This window comes from Haliotis rufescens, unplaced genomic scaffold, assembly GCF_023055435.1.
Source record: "Haliotis rufescens isolate VD_foot unplaced genomic scaffold, xgHalRufe1.0.p SCAF_14, whole genome shotgun sequence".
Taxonomy (NCBI): Eukaryota; Metazoa; Mollusca; class Gastropoda; order Lepetellida; family Haliotidae; genus Haliotis; species Haliotis rufescens.
In genome coordinates this window covers 23,546,101-23,573,218 of record NW_025963824.1, presented here as the reverse complement: position 1 = coordinate 23,573,218, position 27,118 = coordinate 23,546,101, and the positions used below count along the sequence as shown (strand labels likewise).

Here is a 27,118-nt window from a genome sequence, read left to right as displayed (position 1 = left end):
CACTGACAGGGCTACAGATGCCGGATTGACAGGGCTACAGATGCCGGATTGACAGGGATACAGATGCCGCACTGACAGGGCTACAGATGCCGCACTGACAGGGCTACAGATGCCGGATTGACAGGGCTACAGATGCCTGACTGACAGGGCTACAGATGCTGCACTGACAGGGCTACAGATGCCGGATTGACAGGGCTACAGATGCCACACTGACAGGGCTACAGATGCCGGATTGACAGGGCTACAGATGCCGCATTGACAGGGCTACAGATGCCGGATTGACAGGGCTACATATGCCGCACTGACAGGGCTACAGATGCCGCATTGACAGGGCTACAGATGCCGCACTGACAGGGCTACAGATGCCGGATTGACAGGGCTACAGATGCCGCACTGACAGGGCTACAGATGCCGCATTGACAGGGCTACAGATGCTGCACTGACAGGGCTACAGATGCCGGCTTGACAGGGCTACAGATGCCATATTGACAGGGCTACAGATGCCATATTGACAGGGCTGCAGATGCCGCATTGACAGGGCTACAGATGCCGCATTGACAGGGATACAGATGCCGCACTGACAGGGCTACAGATGCCGCAGTGACAGGGCTACAGATGCCGGATTGACAGGGCTACAGATGCCAGAATGACAGGGCTACAGATGCTGCACTGACAGGGCTACAGATGCCGCACTGACAGGGCTACAGATGCCGGAATGACAGGGCTACAGATGCCGCACTGACAGGGCTACAGATGCCGCACTGACAGGGCTACAGATGCCGGATTGACAGGGCTACAGATGCCGGATTGACAGGGATACAGATGCCGCACTGACAGGGCTACAGATGCCGCACTGACAGGGCTACAGATGCCGGATTGACAGGGCTACAGATGCCTGACTGACAGGGCTACAGATGCCGCACTGACAGGGCTACAGATGCCGGATTGACAGGGCTACAGATGCCACACTGACAGGGCTACAGATGCCGGATTGACAGGGCTACAGATGCCGGATTGACAGGGCTACAGATGCCGGATTGACAGGGCTACATATGCCGCACTGACAGGGCTACAGATGCCGGATTGACAGGGCTACAGATGCCGCACTGACAGGGCTACAGATGCCGGATTGACAGGGCTACAGATGCCGCACTGACAGGGCTACAGATGCCGGCTTGACAGGGCTACAGATGCCATATTGACAGGGCTACAGATGCCATATTGACAGGGCTGCAGATGCCGCATTGACAGGGCTACAGATGCCGCATTGACAGGGATACAGATGCCGCACTGACAGGGCTACAGATGCCGCAGTGACAGGGCTACAGATGCCGGATTGACAGGGCTACAGATGCCTGACTGACAGGGCTACAGATGCCGCACTGACAGGGCTACAGATGCCGCATTGATAGGGCTACAGATGCCGCTTTGACAGGGCTGCAGATGCCGCATTGACAGGGCTACAGATGCCGCACTGACAGGGCTACAGATGCCGGATTGACAGGGCTACAGATGCCGCACTGACAGGGCTACAGATGCCGGCTTGACAGGGCTACAGATGCCATATTGACAGGGCTACAGATGCCATATTGACAGGGCTGCAGATGCCGCATTGACAGGGCTACAGATGCCGCATTGACAGGGCTACAGATGCCGCACTGACAGGGCTGCAGATGCCGCATTGACAGGGCTACAGATGCCGCACTGACAGGGCTACAGATGCCGCACTGACAGGGCTACAGATGCCGGATCGACAGGGCTACAGATGCCGCACTGACAGGGCTACAGATGCCGGATTGACAGGGCTACAGATGCCGGATTGACAGGGCTACAGATGCCGCACTGACATGGCTACAGATGCCGCACTGACAGGGCTACATATGCCGCACTGACAGGGCTACATATGCCGCATTGACAGGGCTGCAGATGCCGCATTGACAGGGCTACAGATGCCGCACTGACAGGGCTACAGATGCCGGATTGACAGGGCTACAGATGCCGGATTGACAGGGCTACAGATGCCGCACTGACAGGGCTACAGATGCCGCACTGACAGGGCTACGGATGCCGGATCGACAGGGCTACAGATGCCGCACTGACAGGGCTACAGATGCCGGATTGACAGGGCTACAGATGCCGCATTGACAGGGCTACAGATGCCGCACTGACAGGGCTACAGATGCTACATTGACAGGGCTGCAGATGCTTATGACGTGTTTTGCTGGGTGGTGTAGACAGGATGCCGCATTGACAGGGCTACAGATGCCGGATTGACAGGGCTACAGATGCCGGATTGACAGGGCTACAGATGCCGCACTGACATGGCTACAGATGCCGCACTGACAGGGCTACGGATGCCGGATCGACAGGGCTACAGATGCCGCACTGACAGGGCTACAGATGCCGGATTGACAGGGCTACAGATGCCGCACTGACAGGGCTGCAGATGCCGCATTGACAGGGCTACAGATGCCGCACTGACAGGGCTACAGATGCCGCACTGACAGGGCTACAGATGCCGGATCGACAGGGCTACAGATGCCGCACTGACAGGGATACAGATGCCGGATTGACAGGGCTACAGATGCCGCACTGACAGGGCTACAGATGCTACATTGACAAGGCTGCAGATGCTTATGACGTGTTTTGCTGGGTGGTGTAGACAGGATGTCTGCCACTCCTGGGACTGTCTCTCTTCTGTCCAGTCTGCCTGTAACAGACTATACGCCTGGTGACGCATTCGGCTGCAGTAAAACCCCTTGCGAGGTGGTCATGCGTTGTTCCTTGGTGTCGCATGCCAACAGCTTGTCTCTCTGTTGTAGCGTTAATCTTTGCATGTTACTTGTCACTGTCAAACGAATAGGGTGTCATTGAACAGTTACATCGTTTCTGCAGGTTTCACCATTGTCACACATGAAATCCGATCCTTCCGTGATGTAGGTAAACAATAATGTTAATCTCTAATACATGATATTTACGATAACTTAACACACATGCGTAATAACCTCTTTATAAAATAATGTCATTCTTAAATTATATCTTTGATAAAAAAAAATTATCTTAACGATACCAAGTTTTCCTGGAATGTGCGCATTAATTGACTAATCACAAGCTCAGTGATTCGTTAGTGTATGCATACTTTATAAATTAAAAGGTAACTTTTGAAAGCACAACATACTTTGTCAGTGATCGTTCCCTGCTAACGTAACTGCGTTTGTTGTCTGCCGGGTCAAATTACATTGCTATAACGTTACGAAATACAGTCAGACGTCCCACACATCGAAAAATGCATCAAAGTTAACTTTCGGACTTATTACAACCATATCAAAAGTATTTTAAATACAGGAACGTACAGAGCCATACAAGTCACATCGGAGCCACACACACACACACACACACACACACACACACACACACACACACACACACACACACACACACACACACACACACACACACACACACACACACACACACACACACACACACACACACACACACACACACACACACACACACACACACACACACACACACACACACACACACACACACACACACACACACACACACACACAACAATCCCTTCCACACACATGCAGACAGAGAGACACGTCGCTATATCCACGCAATAGTCTTGAACGCGACGTTAAAGTTAAACACCTATTTCACCTCACCTAACCAGCAAATGTGCAAATCCTGGGCAGGGCAAATCATTGATCGACAGCATCAAATGTTGTTGTGGTACAAGTAACCTACCAGTACACACAGGCGTGGGATCCTGGGGGCTTATAATGTTCCCACGAGTCTCCATGACCATATATGACAATGGGTAATAAGATGATTAGGTGTGGTGTGTTATTTTTATTATTGATGTGACTCAAACATCACTTACATAACCTTTTATTTCCATAACCTTCAGAATCAATATTAGCTGACGCGATGTTTTGTTCCCCCGGTAAAACACATGAACTACAAACATCATATTTTATTTACTTTTGCAGATTGGGAGCTTTTATGTGTAAATGGAGATAGACACTCTGATTACATCACCGTCGACTGTTGGAATTGTCTTTTATACTGAATAAACCTACCTTTTATTTTAGTTTTAATAAAAGGAAGACGGACTTTCAATTTTGTCTTATGCACTTACATAACCTTTTATCACACCGTCTTGATAAAATACAACGTATCCCGCCTTGTAGGAAGAAAATATTCTCGGCAGCAGAATGAATCCCTTATACCCCGCCATTAGGCTGCACATGAATTTGACAGCGGGAGAATAAATCCCTCTTACCCCGCTTCGAAGCAAAAAGCCTCACGCCTTTTCCGATCAGTGAGAGTCACGTGACAGCACAAGTTAATCTCCCCTGGGGTATTGTGCGTCCTGTGTTTAGTTTTATACCACTAGCTACAACTTATAGTGTTAAAGGGTTGGGGATTGGGGTAAATGATATATTCTGTCAGTCATATATGGATAAGAAAAACATAGCAAGTCGAAAGATGAAGGCCAAACCTTTTAATTTCTTAAAATGTACAGTCGAATCGCATTGCCTGAAACTTCTGGGGACCTACCAGTTCGACTTATCTGCGATTCGACACATTCGACTCGACTCTTACACAATCTGTCCTAGCCAACAGAACGAAACCACACCCTGCAAGTTAAGTAAAAAACATTTATATAATCAGAAATAAAAGCAGAAGTATCCATCATATCGCACTCTTCCAATGGCGCCTTAATATTCCCGTTATTTGACGGCTCAGTTGAGCGAAGCTACACACTTCTCCCCCGAATCGAAGATTCGCCATGCATAATACCATCAAACCTACAATTGGGAACGGTTAGTAAATGTAATAATAGACATATACGAATGTCACTCGTCTGTCATTGGCGCGAGTTTACAAAAAGACCTTTTCGGAAATGAATAATGCACATAATTATTAGGGTGTTTTGTTCCCGTGATTCAATTGAACGTGTAAAATGATATACCTCAATTGAACAACAATATCTTGTCTTGCCTAGTTCCATAACTATTGATCGAAGTTAGAATAATGAGAGCTTATTGATCGGTTTTGTTACCTGGTGGTGTTTGTGTAACGTGTCACACAGATCTTCTCCCAGAATGATGCTGGCCCTGATACTTCTACAATTTGTCTCTGTTACAGGGAACACTGTTATCCAACACATATTTGACAGACAATCTACACTAAACAACCTTGAAGCTCAAGAGACTCCAGCCAGTATCAACCAAGTTCGCTCTGAACTGATTTGTGTAAGCCTCTGTTCCAGGGATGACACCTGCGCTGCTGTGACGTTTCAAGATGGTCAGTGCTCCATCTACCGCTCATCCTTATTGACATCTGGAAAGGCAAAACCAGGCGCCAGGACTTTGGTCAAGAAACAAGGTTCGAATAATCTATATTTGCGATATTTAAAAAAAGAAAAGAGTTTAAACTTTGAAAGTCATATCAAAATATCACTTTTTCCTACAATAAAATCGGTGTGCATATTCTCATTGACATCACATCCTTTTCTCAAATACACCATTTGATTCCATGATCGGTTTGTATATCATCATTTTGTGCTTCACCACAGCATATTTTAAAGCACATTTATGTATCTGAGGCTTAATGAATATATCTTTACTGGTCAATACTATGAATAACTCTTTACAGATCAACTCGATTCAGGAAAGCCAGTCCGTTCCTGCTCCGATGTGGAGAAAGTTGACCCCAACGCAGGAGATGGGGAAAACTGGATCCACACTGATGCCCCATCTTTTATCGGATATCCATCAAAGATATTCTGCCACAACATGAGCTCTGGATCTCCCCAAGAGTTCGTGACTCTACCATTCACAAACACAGCAGTGTATCCTCAACTAACGAACCAATACTGCCGGCAAGAAACGACTGTCATGACTGGTAACGGAATACCAAGCGTTGGTACAACGCATTTCTCTAAAATCCGAGTCAATATTACGGTAAGTGTACTTGTTAGTGTTAATAGAGCACCAATCAGCAATCACGACCTTCATATCACAGCACACTGTAAACAGAATGGTGACCAGACATACCAATGGATAATATCATGAGGGATTCAGAATTTAACGTCGTGTCAGCAATATCTCATCCATATAGTGTCGGAAGTAAATAATACATTCATTGAATAAAAGCAACAAAGTCTTTTCCATTTTCATAAGAAATCTGCGAAAAGCAGATTCGATTATTCAATTCCGACTATATCATGAGCATGTGTCCATTAATCACAATCAAAAAATTCCCTAGAGCTAGCATGAGCTGGCTAGACATGCTTTTGTATGCGTTTCTAGATTTTTTTTATTTTCATAAAATAAATATATTCCACGGTCATGGTGCAGGACTAAGTTAAAAGTAATGTATGTAGAAATTCTCATGAACTACAATAAAGGCATGTTGTTTCAACACATATTCAGAATTTACAAAACACAAATTTCTTATAAATATCTCAAAATCAAATGTCCACCAACATTATCTCATCTTTAAGAATTGTTGCATCAGCTTTTGAAAACGGATGAGATCCGGTTAGAGAATAGGTCATTAGCAACCCATGCTTGCCGTAAAAGGCGACTATGCTTCTCGTAAAAGGCGACTAACGGGATCGTGTGGTCAGGCTCGCTGACATGGTCAATGCATGTAATCGTATTCCAATTTCGTAGATCGATGCTAATAATGTAAATCACAGGGAACGTCTGGTCAAGACTCGATTATTTACAGGCCGCCGTCATAAAGCTGAACTATTGCTGAGTGTGGCGTAAAACAACACACAAACAATCATCAGAAATATTCCATGTCGCTAGGACGCAATGACAGCCACGTCACTTTTTATAAGTGTCCCGAATAGTTTCCTCTATAATCAGGAATCTATTCTGCCCCAGAATCTCAACTGGGATGAATGATTGCTTTGATGGATGTTGATGAATTATATTCATATCAGCATAGATCATATCACAATAAGAAACATTTCACACATGCAGACCAAGGTGAGTTCATGTGTGAACACTAGCCACAACCATACTCGATTGTCCAGTTTATCATATTACCACTCAATCTGTGTTATCAAATATAATAACATATTCACAAAATGATTGGGAAAAATAATTGCAGTGGCTGCGGCGGAAATTTGATGAAACACTGTAAGCAGACGAGCTTGCCGACTATCCTTAAATTTTAGAAGAACTCCCCTCGTCCCATAACAGTCTCATGTCTGTAATCCGAGCTTTGCGTTCTGGAGGAAGAGGCAACATTGGTGGCCTGACCACATTGGTGTTATCCAGGTTTGAGGGTTGTTTTCAGACAATGGCTATTGTTCGTGATGATTTCATCTTCACATCTGGACTGGAGATATTCTTAAATATTAAATTGTTACAGTATGTTTAGGTGATCAGTGCCTTCATGATATGAGCATTGCCCTCTGGGGGAGGAGGCAACATTTGTGTATCCATCGTAATATATTGGTTTGATTGTTGTTTTCAGACAATGGCTATTGTTCGTGATGATTTCATCTTCACATCTGGACTGGAGATATTCTTAAATATTAAATTGTTACAGTATGTTTAGGTGATCAGTGCCTTTATGATATGAGCATTGCCCTCTGGGGGAGGAGGCAACATGTGTGTATCCATCGTAATATATTGGTTTGATGGTTGTTTTCAGACAATGGCTATTGTTCGTGATGATTTCATCTTCACATCTGGACTGGAGATATTCTTAAATATTAAATTGTTACAGTATGTTTAGGTGATCAGTGCCTTCATGATATGAGCATTGCCCTCTGGGGGAGGAGGCAACATTTGTGTATCCATCCTAACATATTGGTTTGATTGTTGTTTTCAGACAATGGCTATTGTTCGGGATGATTTCACCTTCACATCTGGAACTGGAACAAAACGCAGGTATGGGGAGGCCAATGACTGTTACGCCGAATATAGTGAGTCCAGAAGTTGTACTCCCAAAGGCACATTCAACATCAACACTGCAGGAACTGGCATGATCATTGATAAAAAGGCAAGTGATTGTGGTTTCGCAGTCTACATTCTATAACACGTCCCATTTTAATTCTGGAAACCCAAAAGTCCAGAAACTCTACGGTCTTTGCCCAGTCTCGGTTAAAGGTATTTACAAAATTAAACATGCTATTTTCATGGGAACATACCAAGGAAGAAAAAATGAAAAAAATATTGTTCAAAAGCCCAATATTTACACTATGTCGCCCATGGGCAGGCCCATGGGCGTGAATATGTTCCTTTACCCAAAACTCATGTTTTTGTTTCGCAAATACATTAAATGTATTTATTCAAGTATCATGACACAAAATTTAACTCATTTTAACTTAATTCAACGATTTTATAGCGATATTGAAATATTTCGCCCATTGGCGAGAAAAAGGTTTGGCCAATGGGCAGGCCCATGGGCGAGAATATGTTCCTTTATTCAAACTCATGTTTTTGTTTCGCAAATACATTAAATGTATTTATTCAAGTATCATGACACAAAATTTAACTCATTTTAACTTAATTCAACGATTTTATAGCGATATTGAAATATTCTCGCCAATGGGCGAGAAAAAGGTTTTGCCCATGTGCAAGAATATGTTCCTTTACTCAAAACTCATGTTTTTGTTTTGCAAATACATGCGGGTGTTCTTACCATTTTCATGGCACATAATGTACCTCAATTTTATTTAATTCAGCTATTTTATAGCGTTATTGAAATATTTAGCCCATGGGCGAGAAAAGGTTTGGCCCATGGGCGAGAATATTTCCCTTTGCTCAAACTCATGTTTAAGTGTCGCATATACATAAAGGTGTTCTTAGAAGCTTCATGTCACATAATTTAACAAATTTTAACTTAATTCAACTATTTTACGGCATTATTGAAATATTTCGCTCTGGACGAGAATGATTGGCCCATGGGCGAGAATATTTTCCTTTGCTTAACAGTTTTAGTTTCGCAAATACATAAAGGTGTGTCTACAAGCATGACACATGATTCAACTATTTTACGGCGTTATTAAAATATTTCGCCCATGTTTTCGTCAGTCCCTTTAAAGCATCAACTAACCGTGTGCAAAGTATATTGTATCGTGTTAAATATACTTTATATTATATCATTACATTACTCTTTAAAGATATACCTGCTGTCGGTCAATTACGATCTACCACACCACGCGTGAATAAACACTTATGCAGGTGTTGCTGTGGGCAAACACGTAGCCTGAAAATGTTTATTTTTTTGTGGATACATGTTTTACAAATGTTCGTTGATATGTGGATATATTAAGCACAAAGACAAACAAATGTTTATGAAAGATGAATTAGTGCCTTGATATATTCATCAAGATGTGTATCATCGTTTAATGGGGTAGGTATGAAATATACAGGTACGCGTGCGCGTATTTTAATGAAAAAAACTATTCGTCTTTTATTGCATAACGGTTGGCTGAATATCTTACATTCTAACGAAATCTCGAAATAATTATTTAATTACATGTGGTGGCGAACTGACCAGTGGGAATTTTGTTTCAACGCGATTGAGGAAAACGTGAGTGAATATTGTGACAAAATTGACTTTAAACCGCACAGATGTATCTTCAAATGTGTTACATCTACAGATTAGTATTATATCTACCTATATACCACTTTATAATGTCACGGTACATCGTATTTAAAGAAAACAAGGGGCTCAAAGTGAAGCACTTTTATTGTATTTTCTTAAGAAAATCCAAGTCAGAAGTGTTCGGTCCGACTTGGCCCGTGCTGTCAAAATCAAATTAAACCTCACAGATGTGTCATCAAATGGATTCACATCTATAGATTAGTATTACATCTACCTAAATACCACTTTATAGTGTCTCAGATCGCTGTACTTAAAGAAAACAAGGGGCTCAAAGTGAAGCCCTTTCCCCTCTATATTCTCAACATAGTCTCTGTCAGAAGTGTTTGGCTTGTGATGGGTCCGACTTGGCCCGGGCGGTCCAAATCGACTTTAAACACACAGATGTATCTTCAAACGTGTTTACATCTATAGATTAGTATTATACCTACCTATACACTACTTTATAATGTCCCAGTGTATCGCATTTAAAGAAATCTGAGCCGTTAAAGTCAAGCACTTTTACTGTATTTTCTTAATACAAAATGTCAAAATCAACTTAAACCTCACAGATGTATCATCAAATGGATTCATATTTATAGCTAAGTATTATATCTTCCTATATACCACTTTATAATGTCACGGTACATCGTATTTAAAGAAAACAAGGGGCTCAAAGTGAATCCCTTTCCCCTCTACATTCTCAACATAGTCTCGATCAGAAGTGTTTGGCTTGTGTTGGGTCCGACTTGGCCCGGGCTGTCAAAATCAACTTTAAACACACAGATGTATCTTCAAATGGGTTTATATCTATAGATTAGTATTAAATCTACCTATGTACCACTTTATAATGTCACGGTACATCGTATTTAAAGAAAACAAGGTGCTCAAGGTGAAGCCCTTTCCCCTCTACATTCTCAACATAGTCTCTATCAGAAGTGTTTGGCTTGTATCTTCAACTCTGCACAGCGAATCGCGGCGCCTTAGACGACTGGGCCACCCGTGCCCCCGACACACAAGAGACTCAGTAACATTCACGCACCATTGGGAATATCAAAGTAAGTTCATACAGCAAACTACGGTTATAACGAATTCAAAGGGAACATTAATTGTAGATCGTAATAATTTAGTTCGCAAGACAATGGGCAATGGGCAAGCATCGTGTCCTGGAGATGATGGAATCAAATTTCACACCAACCGTCAACTATGGCAAAACTCAACGATCGTGTCAATTATGCAAAGTGTCATTAATTTGACTTGGGGTGTGTTATTCATGATGCAGTGTAATATGATCTGGGCAGTAAAGCAGTAGAATAACGTGCAACAAATTATTTATGATAATTTCCGTCGTTGTGTTCATGGCTATTCAAAGTGACAAACATAAACAGACGACAGACTATCGTTGTCACAACATAATATCCCCTTGTTCAAGTTGGCGATATAATTTAATCATCTGGAAGATATTAGAATTCAAACCACAGTGAATTACGCTACACTTCAGTGCATTTTTACAAAATAAATCATACGAAACCCATACCTATTGCTGATGTGATCTCTGCTGTCACGTTGTCATTTCCGGTTTGGTTGTCTCAAACAACAATCAGTAACGTAATCAGTGGCGTTGCTTTTCAGAGGCCTATTCGGGTGCTATTGTGGCCTTACAGTAATAGTGATCGCTAAGCACGCCGCAGACTCGAGTTCCATTTCAAATGTGTATCTTCCCAAAAGGAACAGAGGCTGTGTGTGTTTTGACTAAACACGTTATGCCATATAACACAAGGCGGGATCTCAATATCCCAAAATCTAAAAAAATCCAAAAAAACTTTGTAATTATGTTTATGTTTTAATTCTTTAGTTACCGCGTCCTTTTCGCGCGTCAATGCGTTTATAGCAATTCCACTGTTATATCAAACTGGTGCAGAGTCTTGGGGAAATGTAATGACTGCAATACAATCAAGCATGTCAGAAGAGAAATGTCGTTCCTTTTGTGAAACCATTAAAGTCTGTAAGTGATCAATCACATATTCTTATTTGATAATATTTCTTAAGAAAATACAGTAAAAGAGCTTGACTTTAACGGCCCAGTTTTCTTTAAATGCCATACACTGTGACATTATAAAGTGGTATATAGGTAAATATAACACTAATCTATAGATGTAAACACATTTGAAGATACATCTGTGTGTTTAAAGTTGATTTTGACAGCCCGGGCCAAGTCGGACCCAACACAAGCCAAACACTTCTGATAGAGACTATGTTGAGAATGTAGAAGGAAAAGGGCTTCACTTTGAGCACCTTGTTTTCTTTATATACCGCGATCTGACACACTATAAAGTGGTATTTAGGTAGATATAACAATAGTCTATAGATGTAAACACATCTGAAGATACATCTGTGCGGTTTAATTTGATTTTGACAGCCCGGGCCAAGTCGGAACGAACACTGGAAGATACATCTATGCGTTTAAAGTTGATTTTGACCGCCCGGGCCAAGTCGGACCCAACACAAGCCAAACACTTCTGATAGAGACTATGTTGAAAATGTAAAGGGAAAAGGGCTTCACTTTGAGCCCCTTGTTTTCTATAAATACTGCGATCTGTGACATTATAAATTGGTGTATAGGTAGATATAATACTAATCTATAGATTTAATCACATTTGAAGATACATCTGTGCGTTTAAAGTTGATTTTGACCGCCCGGGCCAAGTCGGACCCAACACAAGCCAAACACTTCTGATAGAGACTATGTTGAAAATGTAAAGGGAAAAGGGCTTCACTTTGAGCCCCTTGTTTTCTCTAAATACCGCGATCTGAGACACAATAAAGTGGTATTTAGGTAGATATAATACTAATCTATAGATGTGAATCCATTTGATGATACATCTGTGCGTTTAAAGTTGATTTTGACCGCCCGGGCCAAGTCGGACCCAACACAAGCCAAACACTTCTGATAGAGACTATGTTGAAAATGTAAAGGGAAAAGGGCTTCACTTTGAGCCCCTTGTTTTCTCTAAATACCGCGATCTGAGACACAATAAAGTGGTATTTAGGTAGATATAATACTAATCTATAGATGTGAATCCATTTGATGATACATCTGTGAGGTTTAAGTTGATTTTGACAGCCCGGGCCAAGTCGGACTGAACACTTCTGACATAGATTTTCTTAAGAAAATACAATAAAAATGCTTCACTTTGAGACCCATGTTTTCTTTCAATACGATGTACCGTGACATTATAAAGTGGTGTATAGGTAAATATAACACTGTTCTATAGATGTAAACACATTTGAAGATACATCTGTGTGTTTAAAGTTGATTTTGACCACCCGGGCCAAGTCGGACCCAACACAAGCCAAACACTTCTGATAGAGACTATGTTGAGAATATAGAGGGAAAAGGGCTTCACTTTGAGCCCCTTGTTTTCTTTAAATACGATGTACCGTGACATTATAAAGTGGTATATAGGTAGATTTAATACTAATCTATAGATGTGAATCCATTTGATGATACATCTGTGAGGTTTAAGTTGATTTTGACAGCCCGGGCCAAGTCGGACCGAACACTTGTGTGACTGTTGAGAGTATAGGAAGAAGAGGTCTACTTTTACCAACGTGTCTGCTTTAAATACGACGAACAATGACATTATAAAGTGTTATTTATTGAGATATAGTACGTTCCTATAAATATAAACGCTATGCCGACAGATGGAAATTTGTATCACGATAGCTAGAAGTATTTGATACGTTTTAAATATTATTTCGGTTAACGATTGCTCTTTTACATGTTACCTAGATCAGCGACGCTTACACACAGCTCCACACGCGATTTACTCAGAATTACTTAATTATGGTGCACTTTTTTGTTTGGTGATTGTTCATTCATGTCATGTGTTTATATTGCATCAATTATATGAAGGTATGATCGCCGATAATGAAGTAATTAGCCAATAACACTTTGGCCCGTCTTGGCCCGGCCCGACGTTTAGGCAATGCCCTGTACATGTATATTTTTTTGTAGATACATGTATTACATATTTTCGTTGATATGTGGATATATTAAGCACAAGGACACAAAAAGTTTATGAAAGATGAATTGGTGCATTGATATATATATTCAACGAGAACGAATCTTGTATTTTCTCCGCGATCCTGATGTGTATCATCGTTTAATGGGTCATTCATTAGACGTATGTTGTGAGGCGATATTAAAGGAGCCGCTCAATTTACACAGTGTCGTCCGTTTCGCGTGAACTACCACCCTACCCTGTCAGTAAGAGTTATGTAATCGGTACACAAATATATTTGTGCGATGTCAGTGTGGAAGGAGTTTGTATTACGTCCGCCACTGGCCACAGAAATCCTCAAAGTAGAGTAACAATCAACAAGGCCAATGCCGTACTAATAACCTGGTGACTCACGTAACAACGGCTGTCAATCTGTCTGCTACAGCTACCATACCATCATCCCTGTCACAACTGGCGTATTAACAGCTTATTCAAAATATTAATTGTAGAAACGTCGTTACCAGACTGACGTACGTCGTATTCAGTCCTCAACTGGATGTTACCTTCCTTATATAATCTAACAGCCCTGTTTGTGAAAATATGTACTAGACATAAGATTTAAAGACTAATTAAATCAATTGTAAGACCGCATAGACCATAAAACCGAATAAAATATGTCTTGGTATCATCTCTTGTGTATTATATGATGGTAATGACCTGAAATGTTATAACGTTAGATGAAGAAGGAGAAACACTGAAGTGTTTTACAATACTTGGAAACATGAGCAATAAGATGTAGCAGCATAAACATGCATGGGATAGGGAAAATGGTGCAAACAAATTGAAAAGGATTTTAATACAAAATTATTGAACTAAATAACTTGCCTGAACAGAAGGGGTACCCAAACTTGTTTGACAGTTATTCGTGTGTTGTAGACAGTCGAATGGGACTCATGTGTGTACGTAGGGTACGCATATCTATTGCCAGTTTTAGTACTCATACACTTTCTCTTTTTGTGTTGATATGATTTCTATTTTCGTAAATGATATGATTTCATTTTTATCTTTGGCTGCTATGTTTATATATGTTCGAGTAGCTGTCTGTCCCTCATAAATTGACATTGTTCTGCCTCGCTATTGCATCTCTTGACTACAGGAGATCTACAGCATATAGGGGATCTAACTGCAATTCTTGTTTTAACCAAGCCCGGGTTTGACATTCCAGTAACTGGATTCAGGTTGATTGCAAGATATGCATACCTCGTCATAGTGATTGTTGTGATTGTTTTGTTTGTTTGTTAGTTGTATAACGCCGCACTTAGCAATATTTCAGCTGTATGACGGCGGTCTGTAAATAATCGAGTCTGGGCCAGACAATCCAGTGATTGACATCATGTGCATCGATCCACGAAATTGGGATACGATGACATGCATCAATCAAGTCAGCGAGCCTGACCACCCGATCCCGGTAGTCGCCTCTTACGACAAGCGCTGTCGCCCTTTTACGCAAAGAATGGGTTGTTGAAGATCTTCACGGGTCCATTGACACAGGGATTTGTGTAAAGTCATTCAGACAGCATACAATGCCAACTCATAAATTATACTCCGCAAAGTAATATAGTACGGTACTAAGGGTACATGTGAGATTATACTCAGGTTAAGGAGAACTTTAATCCATATAACGTGTTATCATTCTACCTAACAATGTATTTAATTAAATGAATGCAAAACAAACTCAACGACTAAAAGGTTTAATTGAAAAAAATACCCCTGGTCTTGCCTAATAAAACAACTGCAACCCGACATAGATTAAACGCAACTTACAAACACAATCATAATCTGGTTAATCTGTATCACTCAACGAGTTGGAGCCGCTTACTCTGCCGACAGTATGAAAGTATTGGGCAGCTCGGTAATTAGGAGGTAAAACCAGGCAGGTACACTGGTCCAATTGACACACGACCTAATCATCAGTCAGACCAGTCAAGTGTACTGGTCTGACTGATGATTAGGTCGTGTGTCAATTGGGAGTGAACCATAGCAAGTAGTATCTGCGAAACTGCTCCTTTTATGGGACCGATTAGTTTTATGACCATGGGCCTCGGCACAAGCGTGGTGTTGGAAGACAAGTTATACATGTACATCCGATATGGTGACTGTTTTTCGCTATTCATATTCTAAATACATTCATAATACCACAACATTTTAGTTCTCCTTGAAACTTTACAATCACTTCAATATGTACAATAGATTGAACGAGAACAAATGATATATTGCAGATTATTAAATCATTGTCTCTATTATCAGCCGCTACGTTTGTATCGTTTGCATTGTACAAAGAAATATTTTGTCTGTCCTTTTGCAGATTTAGCCTTAGGATGTGCTCATTCGAAGTAGGAACGAAAATAATTGCTTATCATGAGTATATATGATACAGTTAAAAGTTACTTGTACACTGTAGACGTATTCACTTTCATGTCGTATACGACCTTCGCGAGCGAGTTGAATGATCCAGGTTAATTGGAACGAAGTCTAGAAAGGGTTATAAAGTTTTGTATTTGGTAATGTGTAGGTTTGTTAAATATCATTTTTTTAAATTCCTTTTGTTTCAGCATGTAAAAACATAATTATGCGCTTAAAAACAGAGCTGACTTGATGGGAGATATGGCGTTAGCCACCTGAGATTGTCTTTTGGACACGGTTTAACCTTACTGTGTCCTCACCCTGGTTGTTGTTACCGTTGTTATAAGGGATTAAGAGCTACGGCTCATTGCATTTTTTGGTTACAGTCTGTATCACTAAAGTGGACATGTGCAGGTGAACTCTGTTCAATTAGTATATGAAATGCCCAAAAATGTGAACTCCAGACAATAATAACCTGAGAGTAAATCCACGTGCGTCTGCCTTTCCCCTCGTTCACCTTCGAAATCCTTGATTATTATATCATGCCAGAGTTCTGAAATTCAGTGACAATGTTGCTGAACGGTAGAATCTGATGGACGTATTGTGCAGAACCTGTTTGACACTGTGGGTTCCAGGACCACTAACACTCTGAGCTGAAAACAATTGGTCCTAACCGCCCCAACATCTACAAGTTTGTAAGCTTGTAGACATCATTAAGAAGAAATTAACAGTCCCATGCTGAGACCTTTCTCAAAATTCAGGCCGGTGGCAGGCTGCCAACAAAGAGAAGAACATATCGCAACACCGACACAAGTGTGTTCAGTCAAACAAAGAACTTACGACCGGCAGAAAACATACCAGTTGAGTATGCCGATGCTGTATCTCAACCGTGTTGGCCTGAAAATTTAAACATGCTAATTATATCATAATCGAAAAATTATTTTTAATAGAAACCGTATCTTAATTTGTTCTTGCACTGTATCATATCGTGTATTTCATCTGTATATGTGTAATGTGTATACAGTAAACTACGGTTATTACGAACACGCTTATAACGAACTGACGGATATAACGAACTTACTTTTTGGTCCCGACTATTTGCTGTAGTTATGCTGTATATATGCTTATAACGAACTACGGTTATAACGAACTAAAATCAGTAGTCCCTTTGAGTTCGTTATAACCGTACTGTTACAATTAACTGTGTACTAATTACATGTTTGAATGTTATCAGATTTGCGTTCTGAGGTACAGTGATGTAAGCATCTTCTACAATTAACAATACATGTATAAAATACAATACAAAACTCTCTGCCGGAATTTTTTGTGGAAATCATTCGATCAAGTAAAAGTGACTGCGTGACAAGACGAATAAACTATTTATACCCGATAAAAGAAACTGCCTTATTTTAGGAACAGTGCTATAACAGGACATTTGAAATTTTTAACAAGCAGATACATTAGAGACAGTGACTAGACTACATGTACGTAATCCGTATCAATCAAAGGTGTAAAAAAAATGAAAATCATATCTGTCGGAGATCTACCAAATTACCAAGTTTTATCATTACTATATTTATTACAATGCAAATACTTTAGTGATACATTTTTCAGAGGAGAGGGCATACTAACAAGTATATTGCTTCCATGTGTGAATGCAGGTTGTACTTGGCATCTCAGTTCTCAGTTTCATGCTGGTTGTATATCTGAATTTGTATATGGAACCATGCGTACAGCATGACAATTACATGCTATTCGTCAGTCTACAACACACATAACACGGTCAAACAATTTTGGGCACCGCTTTTGCAAGTTATTTAGTACAATAATGTTTTATTAAAATCTATTTCAATTTGTTTTCACCATTTTTCCTATTGGCAGTCGTTGTTACGTGCGTCACTAGGTAATTAGTACGGCATTGACCTTGTTGATTGTTACTATACTTTGAGGATTTCTGTGGCCAGTGGCGGACGTAATTCAAACTCCTTCCACACTGACATCGCATCAAATATATTTGTGTACCGATTACATAACTCTTATGGACAGGGTGGGGTGGTAGTTCACCGGACGACACTGTGTATATTGGGCGGCTCCTTTGATATCTCCTCCAAACATACGTTTATTGAATGACCCCATTAAACGATGATACACATCTTAATGAATATATCAAGGCACTAATTCATCTTTCATAAACATTTGTTTGTCTTTGTGCTTAATATATCCACATATCAACGAACATTTGTAAAACATGTATTCACAAAAAAATAAACATTTTCAGGCTAGGTGTTTGCCCACAGCAACAGCTGCATAACTGTTTATTCACGCGTGGTGTGGTAGATCGTAATTGACCGACAGCAGGTATTGTAGAATCACTTGTAAATAACGCCGACACTGTAATTAGAAACAACGTCCTAATGAGAATATAAGAATTATCATAAGAAGGCTGGGGTTTTTTTCTGAACTGTTACCATTTTCATACCCAAAGTGACAATGCAGTTAAAAGGTGCTTTAGTGTCACAATATTCACTCACGTTTTCCTCAATCGCATTGAAACATAATTCCCATTGGTCAGTTCGACACCGCATGTAATTAAATAATTATTTCGAGATTTCGTTAGAATGTAAGATATTCAGCCAAACGTTATGCAATAAAAGATCTAGACGAAAAGTTTTTTTCATTAAAATACGCGCACGCGTACCTGTATATTGCATACCTAGTGCCACGTAATTGCCCAGTGTGATGTATCAACGGGGCATAAAATGATAAATGAAATAGAAACTAACTAAACTTTAATGTTGTGGAAAATAACTCCAATGAATTGGAGTACACGCACATGGATTCGTATGAAAAACTGTCAAAACGTTTTGAGAGGTACGGCCGGGTTCATTAAAGATCGCTACGAAATGTAAAACAGGTGAAATTTGTAGAACTTCTATAAAGGAAACATCCAATCAAATGCCCTTTTTAAATAGTAATGTAATGATATAATATAAAGTATATTTAACACGATACAATATACTTTGCACACGGTTAGTTGATGCTTTAAAGGGACTGACGAAAACATGGGCGAAATATTTTAATAACGCCGTAAAATAGTTGAATCATGTGTCATGCTTGTAGACACACCTTTATGTATTTGCGAAACTAAAACTGTTGAGCAAAGGTAAATATTCTCGCCCATGGGCCAATCTTTCTCGTCCAGAGCGAAATATTCCAATAACGCCGTAAAATAGTTGAATTAAGTTAAAATTCGTTAAATTATGTGACATGAAACTTCTTAGAACACCTTTATGTATATGCGACACTTAAACATGAGTTTTGAGCAAAGGGAAATATTCTCGCCCAGGGGCCAAACCTTTTCTTGCCCATGGGCTAAATATTTCAATAACGCTATAAAATAGCTGAATTAAGTAAAATTGAGTGACATTATGTGCCATGAAAATGGTAAGAACACCCGCATGTATTTGCGAAACAAAAACATAAGTTTTGAGTAAAGGAACATATTCTCGCACATGGGCCAAACCTTTTTCTCGACCATGGGCGAAATATTTCAATATCGCAATAAAATCGTTGAATTAAGTTAAAATGAGTTTAATTTTGTTACATTTTGTGTCATGATACTTGAATAAATACATTTAATGTATAATTTGCGAAACAAAAACATGAGTTTTGAGTAAAGGAACATATTCTCGCCCATGGGCCAAACCTTTTTCTCGCCCATGGGCGAAATATTTCAATATCGCTATAAAATAGTTGAATTAAGTTAAAATGAGTTATATTTTGTGTCATGATACTTGAATGAATACATTTAATGTATTTGCGAAACAAAAACATGAGTTTTAAGTAAAGGAAAACATTCTCGCCGATGGGCCTGCCCATGGGCCACACTTCGCCCACGGGCAGGCCCATGGGCGACAAAGTGTAAATATTAAGTTTTTAAACATTTTTTGTTTTCATTTTTTCTTCCTTGGTATGTTCCCATGAAAACAGCATGTTTAATTTTGTAATTAACTTTGACCGATACTGGGCAAAGACCGTAGAGTTTCTGGACTTTTGGGTTTCCAGAATTTAAACGGGACGTGTTCAGTATGTATTTCTATCAGGTGTCGTTGTTAAAATGTACTTTACGAAAAGAAAGAAAGTATACCTAGATATTCATGTTCATTTTCTGACGTTTTCACATGGAACACTTGTTTTATCCCCATATTTCGTGACCACTGTTTTATTCCATTTATTTCTAAACAAATATCTATGTTGGTATTACAGTTATTATGGTGGAGAAAAGGTTAATCAGTTGTCCACTCCGTGTCAAATATTTTTTTCAGGATAGCAGGGACCTTTATACAGGATACGGTATATGTACACTGGTATACAGCATTATATATTTCAAAGACACATTGACAAATTATATAACACCTCGCTAAAGAATTAAATTTGAATCTTAAGGTGGTCACGTACTCATAAAACATTTTTTCTTTCTGTTCTACATTCTAGCTTCACAGTCTCGCCTTGTCAATTACATAATAGTACCTGTTTATTCATATTTCCCAAACAGCATGAATGGGAGATCACGAATTGGAAGCCATTCCCTCCGTCAGTGACCAGGTCAGCAGATGGTACACAGATAGACTTGCTATGTGGTGGTTACTGCGGTGGATGTGGACCAGTTGGGGGAATCTTGCTGTTGCATCCTAACCCGAATGAGAGTAAGTAAAGGGTCACAATGTACCTGTGTGTTATGTTGTTGGTGTAAAGGGTAGTATTAAGGTCACACGTGTAAAGGATGTGATCAAAGATGTTCAATATTAATGAAAAAGATGTTTGTTGGTTGGTTGGTTGGTTGGTTGGTTGGTTGGTTGGTTGGTTGTTTAGCGCCGCACTCAGCAATATTCCAGCTATATGACGGCGGTCTGTATATAATCGAGTCTGGACCAGACAGTCCTGTGGTTGACATCATGAGCATCGATCCACGCAATTGGGATCGATGACATGCTTCAACCAAGTCAGCAAGCCTGACCACCCGATCCCGTTAGTCGCCTTTTACGACAAGCATAGTCACCTTTTACGGCAAGCATGGGTTGCGGAAGACCTATTCTACCCCGGAATCTTCACGGGTCTGTACAACATGCTAAAACAGAATGCTTTCTGACCTCTTAGGTCAACTTTCTACTTAGGATCCTGAATGTTTTCTTGACTAGTATATATTAACGGAAAACAATAACTGTGCTTCATATAATGTTCAATGAATACCTCTTCTCGACTTAAGATCGTGATTCACATTTTGCACGTGCATGTTGCTGCACGGCGCACAAGTTGGATGTTTGTGTGTTCGTTGGGTACATTCATACACGTGGTTTCTTCATGTGAACATCACACAATGATTGTTTAGCCATCAGATGCTCATAAACATATCTTTGTTAAATGGTACATGATGCTTACGCAATGCCACGGCTTGCCGTAAATCAACGCCACCTGCAACAAACTACAAATTGTGCAAAACAAGGTGGCCAGAGGTTTGTATTCATCGAAACTGAATCTCACCTATTTGGAGACGTTTTCCAAAGCATGGCAACAATATTCGGTTGATGCATTAACAGAATCGATACTAAACTGCCACGTTAGCAGCTCACAATTCATGGATTGAGACGAATTAGTGGGAGAATCGTACACAACCGGTTGAGGGATCACAACACCCGGCCTCGCCGTCCACCGACACGTCTTTTTCTGCTTACATGTCACTGTCAGGCATCTGTTCACAGATGAGTTGAGGTTTTATCCTGACGTACAGGCGGCCAGGAAAACGTTTAAGCGACGCCTGTGTTACTCAACGTCGTCAGTTTGGGGGTGGCAGTGAAATTGTATGGGATGTCATCCCAACTCACGGGAACACTACTCCTCATTGTTAATATCAATTTGAATGGCGTACGCTACCGCCACGACGGTGCAAGGTCGTTGTCTACTCTATGTGCAAATACAGGGACGTAACGTCATGTTGCAGCAAGATAATGCCCGCCCACATGCTGCACGTGTTATAACTTTGCTGTACTTCAATGGCCGGCTGTTTATTCAGACCTCTCCCTAATAGAACATATCTGAGATTTGGTGGAGCGACGCCTACTACACGAACAGAACCAGTCGGTAACGCTGTTTTTGTTGACACGTGAAACAACATACCCCAGGCTGTTTCAATCATCTGGTGTCTTCAATGCACCGCCTGTAACAACGCAAAAGGTAGTCACGCCCGACATTGACATTGTTGATAAAGTACACAACCTCTCGTTCAGGGCGTGTCTCCTGTTACCAGGTATGGATTTCATCAATGAATTTGTTTTGATAAAAAAATGATCAGACGATTGTCCAAATATTATGTTGTCATTATCAGTAACATAACAGTTACACCACTTTATATGAAGCACTGTTATTTTTTCCGTAACTATACATAAAAAATTAAAAACGACACAAATGCTTCCAGCTACTTTACTAAGGAAGTATTCCTTAGTAATGATCACTGGTTACAAATTAAAAAAACAGTATGTTGCTACCATCAGAAGAAGGTCATATGATCTTTCTACCTAATGACATCATGTCGGTAAACATGACCCGTGAAGATACGGGGTAGAATAGTTCTTCAGCAACCCATGCTTGCCGTAAAAGGTGACTATGCTTGTCGTAAAAGGCGACTAACGGGATCGGGTGGTCAGGCTCGCTGACTTGGTTGAGGAACGGTCATCGAACCCAATTGCGTGGATCAATGCGCATGATATCAATCACTGGATTGTCTGGTCCAGACTCGATTATTTACAGACCGCCGTCATATAGCTGGAATATTGCTGAGTGTGGCGTTAAACAACAAACCAACCAACCAACATGCACTGTTCTGCACGATTATATAGTCACATTTTGAGTGTGTGTAATGCGGTATGCAAAAGAATGTATTACCCACGTGGGGAAGTTACATGTGGTAAGATACTAAATCCGTACGTCACACGTTTGTCGTACAAGGTTGACCTCGTTGTATTCGTTTTGATTGGATAGCCGTGACCTCTGTCACACCGGAACTTTTTTTTGTCATTCATAAGATATCGCGAGACGTCATTCCCTTTTGCAACTACAAGGCAGAGCTGAGGCAATTTCATTAAAGCGACAGATATTTACAAAAGACTTTATTAAACCAAACAACGTAGTACCACGCATAAAATTCGATTTGCATTCTATATTACTTAGGCATAGAGGTACTACAGACATAATATAATATAGCGATATCCATTATTTTGCAGTGTACGACTACCGATCGATAGATCGAGGGTCCCTACATATGAGCGTGATGCACCCGACCAATTTCACCACTTTCAATTTGATTTAACGTAAAAGGATAAGCGTGGTGAAATGAAGTCAGTTTAAACCATCTGGACATATATCTAGACTTACGTTGGATGCTCCAGTGCGTATTTTGTGGCACTGTTTCGGGAGGTGTTTGTTCCTGAATGAACGTACACGACCGCAAGAAAAACGAACAGTTCCTATACAAATCATTCGAAAGTTCCGTGAAAGTGTGTCTGACTTCTGATTTTGTGGCCCAAAACATCAATGTGAACAATAACATTCCCTATCTCTAGTGGAACACCTTGATTTCCCTCTTCCAAAATGTTACGGACTGGATATAACTTCAGCTGATAGATCAAGGAAACAAAACCATTTTGATTGTACAGCCGTGACCCCAGTGGTGCGAATGACCGACTGTTGGTCCGATTTTCAAAGCTCGGCGCTAAGTGACTTTTTAACTTTTCTTATAAGTGTCCTGCGTACAAACAACAATGTGCTTGAAATACCATAAGTTGAAATAAGAATATTTTTTTTAAAAGTACTTGAGCGCCAGGGCTGGTATGTTTGTACACACAACAGCAGTAAAAAGGTTGTTAATGTGTATGCATAGAAATGTCAACATAATGCCAATATTTAGACATATATCAATATTCATGCGCAACCAGATTTTGCAACTAGTTTCAGATTGGTCTGATTCCGAACGAAAGTTGTTTTGTATTTTTTTCACTTAAATACATTTTTAACGTGGGTAATAAATAAAATACCACACTCATTCTCGTTAGATACCATTTTTTCGCTCGGTCAAATACCATAGAAAGTCCATTCGTTTCATGAAAATGGTATCTAACGAGAATGAGAGTAATATTCTCTGTGAATTCCATTTCTCTTGCATCTTAAAAAGACAGTTATCTGCACTTACTCCAGTCTAATGACATGAACCTTCCTGTCAGCCAAGACCTGCAGGCGGTTTCATAATTGCCATAGATTGGGTTTGGGATTACAAATACAGTACCATACTGTTAATGAAGTTTGTATCATATTGTTAACAGATCGTTCAAAGTGTGTATGAGATTGACATTTTACATGGCCTTAGACGTATTTTACAGGATTTGAAATAGTTATTAATAGTTCATCTTCATTGATTGAACAATGATTGCATAAATGTCCATTTTGAGCCATGCTACAAATTCAGAGCTCTGGTAACCAAACAGTTAATCGAGACCCGAGGTATCTTCAATATGAAGGTTCATCAAATTTCAGTCGGAAATACATATTCAAGTTTTTCTTGATGCCAAGTTGACACTTAGTGACCTTGATCTTCCATGTCACCCCAGCATTAGTCTGTGTTATAATGAGATATATCAAGTATGAACTCTGTTATATACCGGGTTGAGACAATCAATTACGATGACAGCGTCAAACTCAAGCAATAGACACCAATTATTTCAACGCACAGCAGGGAACGCTTTATTCTTCAGCTCAAATGTATTAAAGGAAAATAATTTATGAGTTATATGTGAAGGTATACTGGTGAACAGTTATGCACACAGCAACAGGTGTTTATCTGGCGTGGAGCGTTCATTTTAGACAAGGCATCCAGTAATCAATGCTTGTCATGAGAGGGACTAAATGGACGGGTTGTCTGTCTTGGCGATCTGGTTGATTGCCTGTCCCCATTGTGTGGGGTGTTGTTCATAATAACATATTTTACATTATCTAAAACAGATTTTACTTGATAGCTCATTTTGTTTACCTTTCAGACCTTCCACCAGAAGATGCTGGGTCCCTGTATTTCAAATAATAGGATCACCCATTGCAATAGGTGGAGTTGTCAAGGAAGATTGGATATAAATCACCACAGAAACGAAGGGTCCTTTCCAAATGTCCTAATTCTTAATAAATTGTAATACGATATCCATATGACATGGGCTTGCAATATACATTTCATTTGGTCGACACATCAGCACTTATTTATCCAGGTTTTGGAATACAGTCAAGTCCCGTTAATCCTACATCGACGGTTGCATATGATTATGTCGGATTAGCGAAAGGTTGTTCTGACGTGACTTGAAATGGGATGTCCTCGTCGATAGCGAGAACTTGTATCTGATTTTAATAAGATTGAGGTAATCTAAGCATGTGAATTATCCTGTTTTCTTTATTTAAAGCATTAATTGTTTATTGTTAAGAAAGTTATCTCTGCAGCCGTTGTAATATGCAGCTACCAGCCGATTCGTCTCGCATCAAAACACGGGCTGTGTACTTGCGGGCAGATGACCACGGAGTACGCTGATCACTGTGTCACTAACGAGACTGATTAATGAGTGATTTCGGTAATTCGTTGCAAATTAGGTGTGTCGGAGTCGGAGTGCGAGAATGTCGGATTAATGGGTCTAAATAGCACTGATTTAATCGGTTCCCATCATTAGTTTCGGATAAAGCCGATTGTCGGATTAACGAGTGTCGGATTAACGAGACTTGACTGTATACGAATATTCAATTAACTATGAACATATATTACATTCTTGTCAAATTGCAAGACTGAGGGAGCTGGACTCCGGCATGTATATTTCTTTCCTTATGATGATATATTTTGTTTAAATCATCAGATTTTTGTTTTAGGTTTTTGTCCTCAGTGATTATGTAGAATATGTCTGAATAGTCATACTTACAGCAACTCCTTTTTAATGATACTTGAAATTGTTGACTACATGACCAGGTGAGCTTCCGTTCGCACTTTTTTTCAACACTTCTAGTGGTGTTGGGTAAGGATTAAGCTTTCACCGTTATTATCCCCCGCCTTGATCAAACTTCGCACAGATATCAGCATAGCCATAAACTAGTGCCTTTTGCTATTTAGGATTTGTTTTAATTTATGTTTTCCGGTTTTCTTGACAACAATTTTACTTAGGTTCAAATAAGGAAAGAATTTCGGGAGCATTAGTTAAAGACAGTTCAAACGGTGCTTTTTGTTTTTCAGGAAATTTTGGACAATTGTATTTATTCCGGTTTCAGCCAATATAAGGCTCATTTCCAAAGCATTTATGGTTTTCCCCACCGAGCGCTCCAGAGCACAACTCATAACTCATTAACCATTTGCGTTTCCTAATTTTCCCCCAACTCTACGCATACGTTTTAATTGCAACCTTATAAGTATTTATCAGCTATCATACCTGTAGACCCGTGAAGATCCGGTGTAGAATAGGTCTTCAGCAACCCATGCTGGCCGTAAAAGGCGACCACGCTTGTCGTTGGAGGCGACTAACGGGATCGGGTGGCCAGGCTCGCTGGACTTGGTTGAAGCATGTCATCGATCCCAATTTCGTATGGTGGCCTACCTTTAATTGCTGGCGATCCCTAGCCCCGTTTTTATAATGTATTGTTATTTATGGTGATATCTTTTGTATGGTTGAATACCAGTTTTAAAATATACATCTGTGATAATCTAGTTATTTTACTGTCCTTTGATGACAGGTTTTATAATTACATTGTATGTATTATTACTGTCTAACTTGATTTAGTCACGAGGGCGGTCGGGTAGCCCAGTGGTAAAGGGGTTCGCTCGTCACGCCGAAGACCCCGGGTCGATTCCCGACATGGGTACAATGTGTGAAGCCGATTTCTGGTGTCTCCCGTCGTGATATTGCTGGAATATTGCTAAAAACGGCGTAAAACCATACTCACTCACTCTTTAGCTTGTGGTTTGACGTGAAATGGTTTTGATATACGGAGTCTATTTATTCAAAATATCAAGG

At 40.3% G+C, this 27,118-nt stretch overlaps 1 protein-coding gene across 1 annotated transcript in view; it reads left to right on the top strand.

The window, feature by feature from the left end:
• Positions 1 to 25,453, top strand: part of LOC124131179 (A disintegrin and metalloproteinase with thrombospondin motifs 20-like) — a 57,784-nt gene extending 32,331 nt beyond the window's left edge. Inside the window, exon 5 of the mRNA XM_046494281.1 lies at positions 25,124 to 25,453. Within this exon, the coding sequence (XP_046350237.1) occupies positions 25,124 to 25,164 (41 nt within the window). The 3' untranslated portion in view covers positions 25,165 to 25,453. The remainder of the gene's footprint in view (positions 1 to 25,123) is intronic.
• The last annotated feature ends 1,665 nt before the right edge of the window (positions 25,454 to 27,118 follow it).